Here is a 16,635-nt window from a genome sequence, read left to right as displayed (position 1 = left end):
GCGTTTAGTTTGAAACCATCTTTTTGCCAAAGACTGCGGAACAGCTAGAAAAGATTATCAAGCTAACATGCAGCCTTTCCTTATCGCATGCATACCGCCATTGTACGCTCGCCATCAAGGGTGACATCACCCAAGCAGCAAGCCATGTGCTGGTCACGCTGGGAGGTGATAACTGGGTTCAACACAATAAATGCGGGCTTTACCTTTGCTGTAATAGTGAAATATGTAGTCTAAAACGCAAACAAAACGTGTCAATATATGTCACAGGCATGATACGTTTGAAGCAAAAAATAAACGTCTCTGCTCTCGTTCGATACAACGGAACAGGAAGTATGGCTTGAGGCGGGTGTTTCAAATCTTTGTTGCGCAACGTCAACGCGCAGATGAGCCGGTAATGACGTCATGAAGACGGACGAAAGATTGTTGCGCGTCGCCCAAAGTTTTCAGAACGGTTTTATATTCTCGTTCAGACTTTGTGCCGACACTACAAGAAGCAGCCACAAGTTGTTATGGGCTTCTAGTAGTGCGGCTAGCTTCAATACTGAGGCACGCGTTTGCGAGTAGTATTGAGTAGCCGTATATAGGGAGTTCACTCAACGCGATTTCCAACCATGTCTGGTCCCCCAACGGTAAGTGCAGTTTTTCGTTGGACATTACTTTGGGTGTCATATTGTTGGGGCATTTTGGTCACGGCAATGTGTAACGGCACTGCATTGATTTTATCGTATTTTATGGCTTTTCTAGAGGAGAAGCGCAGCAGACGAAGCGGCTTATCAAGCAGCAGTAAGTGGAACGCATTCTCGTACTACAACCGTTGGTGTAATACTGCTAAATGTGTCGTGGTCATGTTAGGGCTATTTTGTTTGGAACTTTCAACAGAACACTGTTTAGTCTATTCCCAAAATACTTGTTATCGCATGCGGGCAAACGTTCATCCACTTCACGCTGTCGCTCCCAACGATGTAGGGCTTATGTTTTAGTACACAACTGAATGTTGATGCTGGAAGGGACCGTACTATGTCTATTCTAATTTGCTGAAACTGTTGGCAACGTAGTTTCATCGGCTGTATGAATCCCGCGGGGCGTGTCGGTACTGTCTCGCATCGCTGACTGTCCCGATATATTTCGACTGAGTTGGTGCTGTCAGCGCTGAGATACGGCCAGCGATGCTTGAAAATGATCTGTGCTACTGTATTATCCGGCTAGCTTGTAGGTCAATGTTTTGTGCGGCGTAGAATGAGGGCGCTTATTCTGCTGCTGCGTGCGGCGCCCGCGTAATACTGGGGTGCAAATACAAGTGTAGCTATTTGTAAGCACAAGTGTAAGGCCTCGCCCCCCTGGAGGTAAAACCAAATGGGCAGTCTCCGAGTACGTAATGCATCTCAGTAAAGTTATATCTCGGTCTCGCCAAACCCCATTTTATGAAGTTCCTGATCTAACGAAGCAATGTCCATCCCTTGGCAAATACTCATAGACTCATAGGGTTCAGTGTTCCTCAACGCCACTTAACGAACCAATTGGGCCACCATACTAGAATTAATGAAGTTTTTCCCGAAGTAACTCAGCAAAGAAGCAGTGATTTTCATCTAATTTTGAGCGCAGCAGATTTTACTTCGGGCGAGCACTAAGACGCTATGACGTTAAAACATTTTACGCGCTCTAGTCACGGCCCTAGCTTTAATTTGTCGCGGCTGAGCGGCGCACCCATGCACGGAACAAATGACTCGGCAGTCGGTAGTGCTGTTACGTACCGGATGATGCTATAGGTGGCGGTGATTGCTCTGATTATTTCATCGTTTATGCGGCAGATAGCACTGATAATCTCTTCGCATCTTTCTCGCTGGGCTTGCACGCGGGAATCTTCGCATTCGTTTCGCGCGTTCTCATATATCGGTAGCATGTCATAGCTTCACGTGACCTCTCCTCCATCGCCCGGATATGGTGTCCCCGAAATCACAGCCGCCCCTGCGGAATTTTAAGACGCACAGGCGCGTGTTGCTTCCAAGAACAATGCCGTGGTAACTTTCGGGTTCCGCAACGTTGCAATTTTAGAATTCGCAGAACTGAACAATCTTTCTCGATTTTACGAAATTCTCGATTTAACGGAGCGATTCGGGCGTGGGCATCACTTCGTTAAATCGAGTTTCAACTATATTGTGGTACTTACTTGTTATTAGGAATTGGCTGATGTTTTGCTTAATGAACTCCTTGGCATATTTGCATAGTGATTCTTACTACCTCGAAGTTGTCTTGGATAGTAGCACCTCAGCATCGCACGTGCTTCCGACATTAATATTTCATTGAACTTTCATGAATCTATTCTAGCTTTCAGAAAAACGTACTATGATAATGCAACCGAAGCACGGCGAGAATGCCTGTTCGCTCCAGGTATAATTCATCGTTTAGGCATGACTTCGTGAGAGCTTTTGAAGCGGAACGGCGATTCCTACAACTAAGATTAAATGGACCTCGGGGTACAGAAGCAACTATTTCTTTGCTGTTTGTGTGTATAGCGATGTAATGATAGCGCTTTGTTTCGCACAAGCAGAGTACCCTCGCGAGCTGTTTGTTGGTGCACTACCGCCGTTGCAAGGTATAGCGATAGCGTTCGCTTGTCGTTTGCTGTAGCCTACTCTCAAGCAGAAAGGCAAGTGCTTTTTCCATCTTCATAGAGTGGTTAAGGGCACTTCATCCGCACGTTCCGCTATATTATATGCTTTAGAGTAGTTGGTGCAGAATATGCGGCATATTTGCTATGGGAAGGTGTATCCGCTAGCTGGAAAACTCGTAGTGCGTCAGTGTTCTACTCTCAATCGGCAGTCTATCCTGCCACGGTAGGCTACTAGTTATGTGCTGACCAGAAGGTCACGGGATCGAATCCCGGCCGTGACGACTGCATTTTCTATGGAGGCGAACAATATTTGAGGCCCGTGTACTTAGATTTAGGTGCACGTTAAAGAACCCCAGGTGGTCGAAATTTCCGGAGCCCGCCACTACGGCGTCCCTCGTATTCATATCGTGGTTTTTGGGACGTTAAACTCCACGTATTATTATATTATTACACTGCTTATGGTGCTCGACTGCTGACCCGAATCGCGACCGCGGCGGCCGCATGTCGATGGAGGCGAAATGCTATAAGTCTGTGCACTCTGATTTAGGTGTACGTTAAAGTAGAAACACCACATGGTCAGAATTTCAGGAGCCCTCAACTACTGCGTCTCTCATAATCATGTCGTCGTTTTGGGACATACAACCCCAATAATTATTACTATGTTATAGCAATTGGCAAGGCGTTGGTTCGCTGGCCAGCTATTTCAAACTTCAGTGAAATTGGGGGTTGTACTTCATGCACGCTTGCTGAAGCTGCGCATTTGAAATCACGTGCATAATATATTTTACAAGTCGCTTCCTACAATTAACATGACTAAGGCGAATCCACGTTACAGTGATGTGTACTGTCACGCTAGAAGCTTTGGTACGCGGAAGCGATGGCGTCAGTTTGGTCTCTTGTGCAGGAATTTTATAGCATAAGGGGCTTAGAACACGCGATTCTAATGTGCACTTGGAGGCTGTTTCCTCTCGTGTGTGTGGTCACAATGGGCTCAACTCTCTTGCAATAATATCTCACCGTGCAGGGTAGCTGACAACAGTCGTGTTTCCTTGAGGGAGAAAGGTAGAGTGCATATGAAGTTACGGCGGCTTGCCAGTGACGGAGCTTGACGAATAGTCAAGGTCAAAACTTGCCAGAGCGTACGGCTACCAAGCAGTTTAGGGTACACTCTAACAATTTTTGTATCAAAAGTTTATGCAGTCTTCTGTCACTTCAGTGTGCCTCCTCATTATATTCTTTCCACAATCCAGATCAGTCACATTGATATAATGAATTTTCGGACGCCATTATAGAGCCTTCGTTTTGAAATAGTGTTCATTTTCAATCACACTGAGCAGTGAATTACAAATCTACTTTACTTCGAATAGCAGCGCTCAAAAGCTTCCTGCGTATTTCACGCTTGTGTAGAGGAAAACGGTAACTCACTCGCGAAATATTTGCAGAAGGTCCGGAAAACATTACGGCAGACATCAAGGCAACACATATTTTTTACCAACGTTTTGAATAGGTCCCTATGCCGATAAAGCAATATTTCCAGAAATCACGGAAGTGAATACGTAGAGCGGGTACTTTTTCTTATACTAAACTTGCGCTACAAAGTTCTTGAAGAGCCAGGGTAGGGGCCGGTAGGTTGTACATAGTGAAATTTTCAGCGCGCTACTAAGAAATGAAATACGACGCAGAAAGAACTACAGGGGCCAAGGCAAGCGCGAACTAACTGTTTACGAAATCATGACGAAATATATACACACAAAGAAAGCTATAAACACATCAAGAGATACCCGATCCGCAATCTGACACACACGTGTATCGAGGTCTAGTAGCTTCCCTGCTCTCACTGAACGATGCCTCATGATCTGTTAACGATACCCAAGGAGCGCTAACACAGGTATCAAGGTCAGCGCGGCGCATCGCGAAAACTTCGATAATATCCCTTTCTTTTGAGTCTTTACACCGCTATACAACTGTGATGAAGTCAGATTTTGGATGACACTAACACTTCTCTCGCCCTCGGGGTTCTTTTTGCGTCGGCTTTTGTTTTTTAGTAGCGCGCTGAAAACTTCACTAGAAAGTTTATGTACAGCCCATGGTAGACAGGCGTGTAAGGTATCTGAAAAGAACAGGGCGAACCGTTCATATCTTATGGTTGAGGCGTCTCACCTGGCAATTTTCGTGCGTTATGCCAACACCCAGTGCTGGGCAGTATTGAAGATACATGTATCTTAGATACTATCTTAGATACTTGTTGGGTATCTTGTATCTGTATATCGCGATACGTCTCGCAAGAGGTGTATCAGTATCTGTATTTCCGATACATTCAATAATGTATCGTGTATCTTAAGATACAAGATACTCCATCGGAACACCCCGCGCGAAACAATAAACGTTGGCTGAACTCAGCTTCTCAAGCTCATACTGCCGCCACTGAGCCACATGAATAAAACTGTGACATTCACTGACCTTTCCACCAGAGTTCGCTAGCGAAGGCAGCCGACGAGGTCTCCGCGTCCCTATTGGTGGAGCACAGTCACATGGTGGCACTCGCGCCGTCCCGACAAAAATCAAGCGCGCGGTCGTCCACGTTTAACAAAACACGTTGTGGGGCTAGTTGGTGATGCATATTTTTCTTTTAAAAGAATTCAGCGCCAAACTTTAAACAGAAGCACCCAGAAAGACGTGACGGGGCTAGCGCTGTACTCCAACTGAATTCATTGAAAATAGATATACGCTGCACACGACGCGGAAGATCCTGGGCGCGTGCGCATTCCAGGCACAAAATAAAAAAGTCTCCCTATTCTTTACAATCTGTTCAAAGCAATATATTTTTGAACTCTCGGTTTTATTCTTACTTTGAACTGTGCGCGACAATTCTGCTGCTGTTTTATTATTTACATTCCACTCGAGTTTATTGCTATGTAAAGGCGATGTTGAAGAAAGATATACAGGGGTGGCTGGAGTATAGAGTAACAAACATTCTACTTATTACTTCATAAAACAGCGAAATTTAGTTTCAATTATAGTCTCACGCGCTATAGGCGCTGTAGGGGCAAGAACAGCGGAACAAGACGTGAATGACAGACACGATCCAAGCGCTCCTTGCCTTCGTCTTCTTCGCCTCTTTCGGCTGGCCACGGCATGCTGGCTCAAAACACCACGTAGCAATACTAACGGAAATCATCATGAACTCCTTCAAGATGTTAGGAAGAAGAGTACCGTTTTTTTCATGAGCGTCACTAGAAGCTGTTTTATGACATTTTCCATAGTCAATGAGTTTTCTAATGTCTGGCACGATAATTCGTGCCTATATGTGATAGCAATTAGGTGTTGCGCCTGTGCCGTGTTTCTGTTATTATTCAATGTGACCGCAAGGGTTGACGCTTGGGCAAGTTGGCGCTCTTTACCTCTGTTGTCTCGTCCTTTCCTAATCGTTCTATGCGCTGTTAACATTTTGAACTCAATGTGACTGTCTGGTAACCGCCTTTCTATTTTGCTTGGATATATATTTGCTTTTTTGTTTTAAGTCCCAATTTTTTTTTCAGCTAATATTCACCATATGATGGGAGATGTCAGTGGCAATAGTGTGAATAGCGGCGGTGTCCTGCGACGCTTCTGAGACGTGTCTGGGCGGCACATGTATGTTATGTCGTAGAAGAATAAATGTTAAAACATTGCACGTTAGTTTGTACGTTAGTGAGTATGTCGCGAACGAGAATTTCATGCCAGTAGATAATTAGAATATGAAAAGTCAGCGTAGTTTCATGTACTGTACGTATACACGATACGTAACAAAAATGTCGCTACCAGCGTTGTTGCTGCTGTACATCTGTCCGGTGATCCGGTGTTGCGGATGCGGTAATGCTTTTACGGACAAAGTGCAAAACATGAGGGACCTTAACAAAACACCGGTATTTTCGCCATCGTTCGGAGGCTTCTTATTGAAGTGATCTTAGTTAGATGGCAAACCCTAGCTGGTCTGCAAGCAGAGCAGCGACTCCCGTCAATTACGAAAGCGACAAGCAGAAAGCACTGACAGCGCAGTGTACTAACAGCTGCCACGTTAAGCGCCTAAAACAACCCAAATAAGTTGTTTCGGAATGAAACTGTTATAGTTTGAGCAAGAAATGCAAAGCTTATGAGATACTAACAGACATTTCGTTCAAGTGACACAAAGTTGATCGCAGTTAAAGAAATCTTCAATGCAAATATTTTTGCGAATAGACATTTGATGCTAAAATATAGATGGTGATCAGAATTAAGCTTTATGGGTTTCTTAGAATTCCCCACGGGGAGGTACGTGAACACCACCTTTCCAAATGAGTTACGACACAAAGTGGGATGATAATTATCGCTGACACCCACCCACCTAACAATGTAAGAGGGCACATTAACCAGTTTTATTGCGATAGCAATTATATGGACAGCCTCGGCTGGTTTCTGCCGTCGCCGTCGCCGCGTTCATGCACCGTATATGTGTATATATAAATATAAAAACCACAAAGAAAAATAAGTCAAATACTTTCCGACGCGCGGAATCGAACGGCCGACCTCTCGCTCCGAAACACGCGTCTTTCAGCATGCCAATGGCGAGCTGTTTATATACACCATTTACTTCAGCGTCCTTTCTTACTCACCAGCGAGATCGCGCGAAGTGCGCGAGGCGCGCTTTGAAGGTTGTCGCCCCGCTCCTGCGAACGCCGATGCTCTTCGCCCTGCAGGGCGTGGTCGCCTTCGTGCGCTTATCTCGAGGAAAGAAGGGGATGGGCAGGGGTTGTAGCGGAGGGGTTGTTTGTCTAGTGCTTTCCCCATGGGCGCTGCTGGGATGAACGTGGTGAAATCGCACGGCATAAATTGTGTCCCGCGCGTATACTGCTAGCACGTCGTGGGACGAAATGCTCGAAAATGACATATTACGTTCGAAGATTCGTCGCATTGCAATGGCATACTAAAATTACCGGTTCCTAACAACCAATTTATAAACTTCTAAAACTACGTAGTAACCACCAGATCAAAGATCGACTGCTTAAGAGCAACTAACATTGATCGGTAGGTGGTCATATCGAGTTCGTTCGGTAAATTGGTTGTGGGTGTTTCTACGGAATACACCTGTGCCTGACTGCCGGGTGCACTGTGGTGGCTTGGCTAAGTCAAAGACATTTCTTTGATAAAAGGAGGAATGCTTAGCAGCTTGGTCAGACCCCGCCTACGTTGTCGGCTGTCACTGTATAGTGTAAAGCTTGACCGGCTGCGGTGGAAGGGGGATAAGAACGTGGGCGCGTTGCCCACAGTGCACTTTTGTTTTCCGAAGCATTATCATTTTTTTCCTCCTGATTGTTTCTTCGTTATATATACAGCAAACACGCAGCAAACAGCACGCGCGATGTCCACGCTGAAGTCAAAGTGCGTACGAAGGTCACTTCTTTCTAAAAAGACAGGGCGTGCTAACACGGACACAAGAAAGAAGTCAGGACACCACAAACGCCGACTAACAACTGAAGAGACGCACAACGGCTGAAAAGAAAGAAGGCACGAAAACTTATCTGCGCATGCCCATGCAACAGGCGAACCTATCATTCCGGCACGCGTGGCGGTCTACGTGGAAGATAACTGTTAAGGCATTTGATTTCATCTTTATGCAAGTTAATCGACGGTTGGCTCACGCATGCGCTTCACTCGCTGCAGCGGCCGCGTTTGCGAAAGGAGCGCTCTGTTCAAACAAAAATAAGTAACAACTGGGACAGTTAGTGCGCGCTCGTTCTGTGTGTACCTGTTCGTTCGTTTCGTAAGTCCTCCTTTATGTTTCAGCAGTGCGCTTCATCGAGTTGTGACGCATGATAGTTAGCGCTCGTCCTGTGTGCGTCCTTTTCGTGCGTCCTTTGGGCTCGAGCGACGCACTGGCAATTTCGACCTGCTTTTCGTTATTCGCGTTACATTCCAATTTGTTGCTATCATATTCATTGCTTCGCCGTTGCGGCGAAACTGTGACATTTGTTTACTGCAGTAAGTGGGCATGCATGTCTGTATTGAAAAGTTCAGTCAGTAGCCCTTTCAGTCACGGTGTGTACAATTGTACACATCAACTTCGAAGTCGCATAACGCACGGCGTGTTTCTTCAAATGACTTCAAATTTGCCACATTAACCGTATCCCCCCCCCCTATGTAATGCCTTCTGGGCCCTTAGGGTATCTGATTAAAAAAAAAAAAGTACCTTAAGATACAATTGCAAAGTATGGTATCAAATACAGTTAATGCAGCAGTACCTTGTATTTGTATTTCAAATACTTCTTGCCCAAGTATCTTGTATCGTATCGCGATACAATTTCGAAGTATCTTTGCCCAGCCCTGCCAACACCCTATTCTGTTATCACGCTGTTGTCAGAGAACTTTTCGAGGCACATTATATATCAAGCTCCAATTACGCTGTCAGCTACGTGCAATAGTTTTAGGGGATCTAAAGTGACATTAAATCAGTGTAGATCAACAAATGTTTTAAGCACACTATTGATAGTTCAGCCATCGCAGGTGAATCGTTCATAAAAAAAAAATTTCATCTTCGCTTCCAACGTTTGCGCCAAATCTCTGCATGTCAATGTCGACGTCAAGGATTTTAATTTCTTCCCATTTTACCCACAATAGCTCGACAGAATTTCCTTAAAATTCGTAAGTTGTCGTGGACCCCTCGCCATTCAATGCTCTTCGTTTGTAGCGATTAAGAACTATGTAGGGCCCAGCAGACGTCGTGAAATACGATGACATCATGACAAATCGTCGCGGTACCTTCAAGACAGCATCCACTTCTACATTTTTTTCCGCATTCTCAAGCGCAAGCGCGACAATTTCATAGAGTAAACATATAATTTACTAATTTGAGGTACATCCCCTTTCTCATTAGTGCCCCTTTAGGTATACCAGTTATTGTGAATAGCTTCCTGAGGAAAATCACCTGATCATACTTTAGAGAATGTCATACTATCGCGACCGCTAACTTCCTTCATTACTAAAAAATTGTGCTTGATCTATAACGAAATTCCACTGAAGTATCGGAGAACATTCAGTGTACAGTCAGTCAGTCCGTCAGTTGGTCAACAACTTTATCGAAAGGTCCTGAGGACTTTAAGCCGCCGGGGGATCCGTAATGTGTTGCGATATTTCAACTTAGCCCGCATAATGCGAGTCATGCCGTTATTTTTGAGATCCTCCTTTGAAATATTTGTCTTCTGTGTTTACCGCAGTAATATTGGTTAACAAAATGAAGCAGTTCCTTTATAATGTATCAACATTACGTGATTTCTTCAACATTTACATATTGTACTGGGTCCGCGTAAAAAGTATCGGGGAAAGTCTCGGGAAAAAAGAATTGTTAGAGATAACTCTAAAATGCCTCAAACGTTTGTGCAACTCGCATGCTTCCCGGCAGTGGATTCTGGAAGTCCTTGGACGGCACTTTAACGTCCCATAATTGTACGTACAAGTTTCTTGGACGGCACTTTAGCGTCCCATGGTTGTGCACTTTGAGGGAGTATTTCACTTTTGAGAATAGGCACTAGTGTGCTAGTGCCAAATAGTCGCTGTAAGGGGACTGGGTAATCGTCGCGATGTCGTTTATTGTCTGGTATCGGCAGGGTAACGCAAAATGTGATGTCGTGCCACTGTTCAATCGTTGCGTTTTGCACTTGCAGCGAGTCACTCAACAGGGGACAACACGATCTGGCCAAAATGAACGCGCGCAGGCGGCTCACGCTTGGCGAGCCTTCAAGGTCGCCCCTCCATCACAGCGCATGCGCGCGCGCCGCGGCGTATATTCATGTCAGGAAAAGATCGTTCCGGGATACTATTTATACGTGCCCTGTATTTCGGAGGTTGTACATTCCGATACAAAATGCAGTGCGGGCGCACTGATTTTCTAGACAAGTGCATAGCAGCTTTTGAGTATGCAGGCGATAACATCAAGCGTTGGATATCTGCCTGTAAATAAGGCGTATGAGAGAATGATTACGTGAGACGCATAATTGCTGGGCTTAAAATGCGCGCTTTCTTTTTTCAAAGGGTGACAGCACGAAGGTATTCGCGCTCAAATGGTATTGCTAGCAAAAACTTGCTAAGCAGTTTTTTTAATCGTCATCCACATGCACAATTTCATTTTACTATTGTCAGAACATGCGTACTGGAAGCAAATCCAGCCATATGAACCCAAGTGGTGCTAAATATATTTAACAGGCTGATACGTTCGGCGTGGCTGACAGACGCGAACGCATTTATGAGCACGAAAGTAGAATATCTGTATATCTGCAGAGCGTTAGGGTACTCCGCCATACTACATTGCCATGCACGCTATTTTTTGCTTTCCTATGTAACCGGCACGTTACAGGTATAACCACTGCAATTTCGCAAACCGCGCCCAAATGTCTGGGAACCTTCCAGAGGATTTTGAAATTGTCTGATAGGCTCGGGTGCGCAAACGCGAACAGATGAAATTGTTCTGGAACCAGCGTGGCCACCAGAGATAAGACTCGAATGTTCGATGCCGCATGTAAAATACCGACGCACCTAACCGCGGATCAGTTACTCGATGGCCGACGATTGTTCACACCGCTATCAGTTTACAGTGTGAATCGCCTGCACGTTGCCTGCTGCTTTTCCGAACGCAGGTTTGCTCAAATGAAGCGTTTGTTTTTGAACACGCCGACTGCTGCCTTCGTCACGATCATGTGGTAATATTACCGTCCGTAAATATAGCTTGTCTTCATTGGTTTGTGTTTATCGTCCAGGCAGAAAAGCCTTCACAATACGCTATTACCTGAACGTAGCTGTAACCTACAGTAAGCAGCGCAATCGTTAGCTCTCAATCCTATATTGCTCAGAGTTTTCGTAATCATTCTTCTGCTGTCATTAGTAGAAATAAGCCCAAGACCGTGCCCTACGGTGTTAAAAAAATCTACACGTGCAGGAAACTACCGTTTATTTTCAAGGGGGGGATCGGAGATCTCTGTTCGTTCCGCGTTCGTTCTGGCGGTGTTACGTCAGAAAAGTAGGCGATCCGCAGCTCTCTTCCGCCGAGAGGAAGAAGACAGCCAATCGTCAAGCGGTGAGAGGCGAGCGTTCCGGAAGTAGACGCGCATCGTTTGTCCTCGGCAAGGGGACCGTATATTTCAAAACGAAGTGTTTCTCGCCTTCTAGTAAATACAGTTGTTATACGATAAGATATTGTTTTTCTTTTCAAGCTCAAACAGTTTCCGAAACAGCAAAAGGTTTGAGCGGTAATATTTATTGGTGTTAGTTTTTCTAACGTCCTCGCTATGTGAAGTCGCGCACGCGAAACAACAAAAAAAAAGAAAAGTAGCGGATGGCGCAGTTTTTCAAGATGTCGTCCCACCGGAATGTCTGGCTTGGCTCCCGAGTGTCGAATCGTCAAAAGGAGCTTCTGCTGGCTTTTATAAAAGAGCACCCACCGATACCTACGCCGTTGTGCCCAATAGGGCCGTCGTTCACGAGTGAGGACCGAGACAACACGTGGCACTAGCTGGTAGCGCTTTTGAGCAAAGAAGTCCCTGCGCGTAAGACCACAGCCCAGTGGCAGGGCCGTTCATTTTGTTCGCGCTGTTGGTTTCGTGGACAGGAAGGGACGCCGCACTCGCTCATGTCTTCAAACGCTTCTCGCACACGTCGCAAGCGCCATTTTCTCAAAATCAGCTGTTGCGGCAGCCGCAAACCGCCGCGTCATGCCGTGCGAAGCCGTTTGTTCGCTCGAGAGAACGCGTGCGAACGGTCTCGCGCACCGTTCGTTTGTAGCAGACGACATGCTCGTTATGACGCGGTATGACGCCACCAAAAAATAAAAGATCAAGCAAAAAAAAAATGGCTATGCCCCTCAGAGACGTGGTTTTTTCCGGCTTCGGCCAATCGCGTACGCCGCCAGAATAGGTACAGAACGATCGGCGCAGAACAGAGATATCCGATCACCCCATTCGTTATGCCGCGATATGACGTCACCAAAAAAGAAAAGATCAAGCAAAAAAAAGGCGACACCCCCCGGCCTTGAGTGGCATCTCCCGCTTCAGCCAATCAGCGCGCTTGTTCTTCCCCAGGAGAATGAACAAGCGGAGCGAACAGATCTCCGATCGCCCCCCGAGCTGCAATTGACGTTTTCTTTTTCGCCACCGCATTTCTGATGATTGACTCATGGAAATGGGGGTAAAGGTTGGTTGTAAGCTATAGTAATTTCTGAAGTCCTAGATGGTGTCCTTTTGTTGTCGTTTTTTTTCATACCTGTTTGAAGTTGTGCTGCTAGTACATTAACCATTTCAGAATGAACCAAGTTTCTCCAAACAACCACTTAATAGTCCCGATTTCATATTATCACCCACCTCAAGCAGATAGACATCCTCCTCCCATAATACCTCCTCCCATAATACCTGCCCAGTTTGAGCTGTTTCTCAAACCACGTCGTATGCCCGCGAGCAGCACTAGAATGATGCCAACCTCCTCATTACTCGCTGCGCGGGTCATTTCCTGCTTGAGCTTAGCGTAGACATAGCGTTGAAAAATTTGTTCGCAGTGTTCGTATCTGGAGGACGTGTCGTTCTCTGCTAAGTTCGTTGACACGTATACAGCTTTGCGTTGGTGTTGTTACAAAAGCAGAGATTCGGCTCACATGCTTATCCGGCAGTAGTTCCATCTGTGCCTCCCATAAATAGACAGCAGGGTTTGGTCAGCTGCTGTTTATCAGCCCGTTGGCTCACAGAAAAACAATTAGCAGTTACACTCTCTGCCTGATTGCAGCGGGCCCTACGGTGAAAACGACGCCTTGAAATGCCCTGTGCATGAGAGTATCACTTTGCTGGCTGCGGGCAATCGTTTCTTTTCGTTTTTAATTGCGGGCATGCAGAAATATGTACAATGTCGCTAATAGCACCGCGTAAGACAGTCAGCTTGATATTGAAGGCTGCACCATGCGCGTTATTTCTCATGCGCATTCTGACCCATTATCTCGAAAACTTGTTAAAATTTGAAAACGCTGGGTGCGAGGCACCCATTTGCTTAGCAGGAGCTTCTATGTTATCAAGCGTTGAGCCCTTGCTCGACCTTGGTGGACCACCAGCGACTACGCAGAAAGTACGTTGAATCGGCTCTCAATATATGCACCTGATCCATCCATCAGACTTTCAACGAGCGATGACTCTACCGATGCAACTCTTCTATTTGACTGTTCTTTGTTATGTTGCATCCATGTTCGCGCATTTTGCCCTGTTACTGACTCACTCACCATCACAAGAACACGCTGTCTCTTTATGTGCTTACCATATTACGAATTAAACAACCCCATCAACTTGTAATCCTGGCCCGACACATGAACATAACACAGCCCTAAACCATACAGCTGGTCTCTAGCTTTATCCACCCCATACCAGACAAGCACCTGTACCCCACAAGATCATCCATTCAGGAAAGATCACACACCACCCCGAACCCACAATGACGGTTGCAGTGTCTTCTACACTCATACTGCTAAGAAAGCTGAGAGCCATCTTGTTCCGGCTACCCTGCATCTGATAACCATCCGAAGCTTTCCCGTGGAAGATTGAAAGGGTATTTGTTATCCAAAGACTTTTGACGAACAGTTCCACGATGACGGCTTGAGCGTGGACTGCAAGTCGGTAGTTCATCCGAACAGCTTTGTTCCAGTTCAGGAAAGATCTTTTAGCATGTCACATCCACACTTGGGGTTGAGACGTGACGTCTAGACTTGCACGCGCGTGCTGGCTCCTCTCTATTAAGAGCGTAAAAATCATACACAACGTTCTAAGGCAGCATCTCAAAGTTCATCTGGAATATTCAGTGCAGCTAACGAGGAAATCTTTGTAGTTAGAAAAAAGACCACCCTTTCCCGTATTCCCGGCCCGGATGGGATTTAAAACGGTCGTTGTCCAATGCAGTGTAGAGCAAAAGGTGTTCACCCACTTGCTCCTCAAACCACTCAGTAAAATTAACACCGATAGTAGAAGTTCGGTAAACAGTACAATCCCGACTTTATTCCAATGAGCGCAAGTGTTCAAGAAATATTGACCAACATGCAGGGAAACGATAAGATCAGTTGTGTGCAAGAAGCTGAAAAATGTACTTCCTTCCTTGCTGCCGCAAGTGTGATCAATAGACGATAACAGCGAGTGAAAATTGGCTAGTCACTAGGATTCCTGAACCACGGCACCTTGAGCCGAATGTCGAGGTGCGGCGTTCGGCTTCAACGATGGCGTCATGACACCGCGCCGTCGCAATACCGTCCCAACACACCGCTTGAATGCTTCCCCTGCGAGCCCGCGTAATGCCCGAGAAAATCAGACGCGTAGCGTACGCCAGAGTACAGCCCGCCCTACTACGATTGCGGAGAAGAGGGCCCTTTTTATCACCGCTGTTTGTAATACCTAGGGGACTGCGTGACTTTGACATGAAGGCCCAGGACAACGAGAGCGACCAGAAGACAACGCCAATAACATGGCGGTGACTAAGACGTCGACGTCCATTCCCTTTAACTCTACCAGAATGCCAGCTGCGGCTGCACCCCTGGCCGCATGACTCGCCGAAGATCCTGGCCAGTTTCAGATCATATCCGGAAATATAAACGCAGGATAAAGTAGCAGTCTTTTTCTTCTAGAAAGCCATCCTCCGCAGCTTTGGCTTGCGCCTCTAGATCCACTCCGGCATAATTATAGCACTCCACAGTTGAATCCTCAAACGCAGGAGAACGGTGACGAAAAACGCACTGACGACACGTGATAACCTCTTGACATGCCGATGGTCGGATAGTCACGCAGTCACCTAGCCATAGGGAATGACGAAGAACCACAGCTTCAGTGCGCTTTCCGAATGCCTCTTTGTGAAGGCAGGAGCCAATTCAGGCATTAGTGAACCCTGTGCCGTAAAGACAAGGAAAGTGAGCAACTGCCTTAGTCATGTACTTAGTATCAGGAAAAGCGATTCTCGGGAAAGGTTCCGGGCGACAGAGACGCGTTCACGAACGTATGCTCAGTCTTCACGCTCCAAATGTAACTCCGCACGGTGCGCTCACTGTACTAGATGAAGTTAACATAGCGCTCCCGTTCCGGTTTATCGTTTGAGTCAGTCCTAAAACACTGGCGGATTTCTGCGTCGTCAAAGGTGACCAGTACCTACTGGCCGGTCGTTCAGATAGCGGCGCAAGAGGTACATCTAGCCTGTGTGCATGGGATGCCAGCTTTCGCTAGCAAACTTCAACCACAAACTTCACCGCAGCATGCCTCTCCTCACTCCCATTGGTCCATCCCGCAGCTAGCTGAGCAATGGATGCAAAAATGAGAATGACCAGATGGATTCTCAGTGACCTGCCAATCGTACTCGGCTTTCCGGGGGCAAGAGTTGTCGGAAACAGTTCTCGGACTGCCACATCGGGGGCTCCTCGCCCGCTATTCTCGTCAAGATGCATGCGTGCCGACAACCCTCCACATTAAGCAGACAGGTCAGACAAAGTATGGGTCAGAATTGGAGCCCTCATTTAGATCAAGGGGGCGCGTCCCCCTCGAACCTCTTGGCTGTTGGCAGCCGCGTGACCGTTGTTAGTTATTGTTTCAGTGTGTTTCACGCATTTTCGTGGTTGCTATGTGCAACCATGTGCGCGTTACCGCACATCCTCATAACCCTCGCTCTCGCAAGACTAGGTAGCAGACTCGGCACAATGTAAACTCTCGTCCTTTATGAAAGGGAACACGCGAGCATGTGGCCTGCTCTCTGCGACGGTAGAGTCACTGGAAAAATTTCAGAGTATCGCATCTGTTTTCTGCGCGCCGCCGCCGACGCGATTGGCTTACTCGCATCACGTGACCTCTCGCCGCCATATCCCTTCCAAGCGCTTTGGGTGCAGGCGCGTTCAATGCAGAGCGTGGCCGGACATTTAGCAGTACCACGGTCCCCAGAAGCACTTCGTCGCTTTTTTAAACGCGTCATGCAGACAGGGGCGTAAGAAGACATTTTTTTCGGGGGGGGGGGGGGGCGGGCAC

At 46.6% G+C, this 16,635-nt stretch overlaps 1 protein-coding gene across 1 annotated transcript in view; it reads left to right on the top strand.

Annotated features, from left to right (window-relative positions):
* The first annotated feature begins 611 nt into the window (after positions 1-611).
* LOC119403487 (uncharacterized) overlaps positions 612-16,635 on the top strand; it is a 57,234-nt gene continuing 41,210 nt past the window's right edge. Inside the window, exon 1 of the mRNA XM_037670418.1 lies at positions 612-629. Coding sequence (XP_037526346.1) covers positions 612-629 — 18 coding nt within the window. The remainder of the gene's footprint in view (positions 630-16,635) is intronic.

This window comes from Rhipicephalus sanguineus, chromosome 8 (genome assembly GCF_013339695.2).
Source record: "Rhipicephalus sanguineus isolate Rsan-2018 chromosome 8, BIME_Rsan_1.4, whole genome shotgun sequence".
In the NCBI taxonomy this organism is placed as follows: Eukaryota; Metazoa; Arthropoda; class Arachnida; order Ixodida; family Ixodidae; genus Rhipicephalus; species Rhipicephalus sanguineus.
This window is presented reverse-complemented; position numbering and strand designations above follow the sequence as displayed.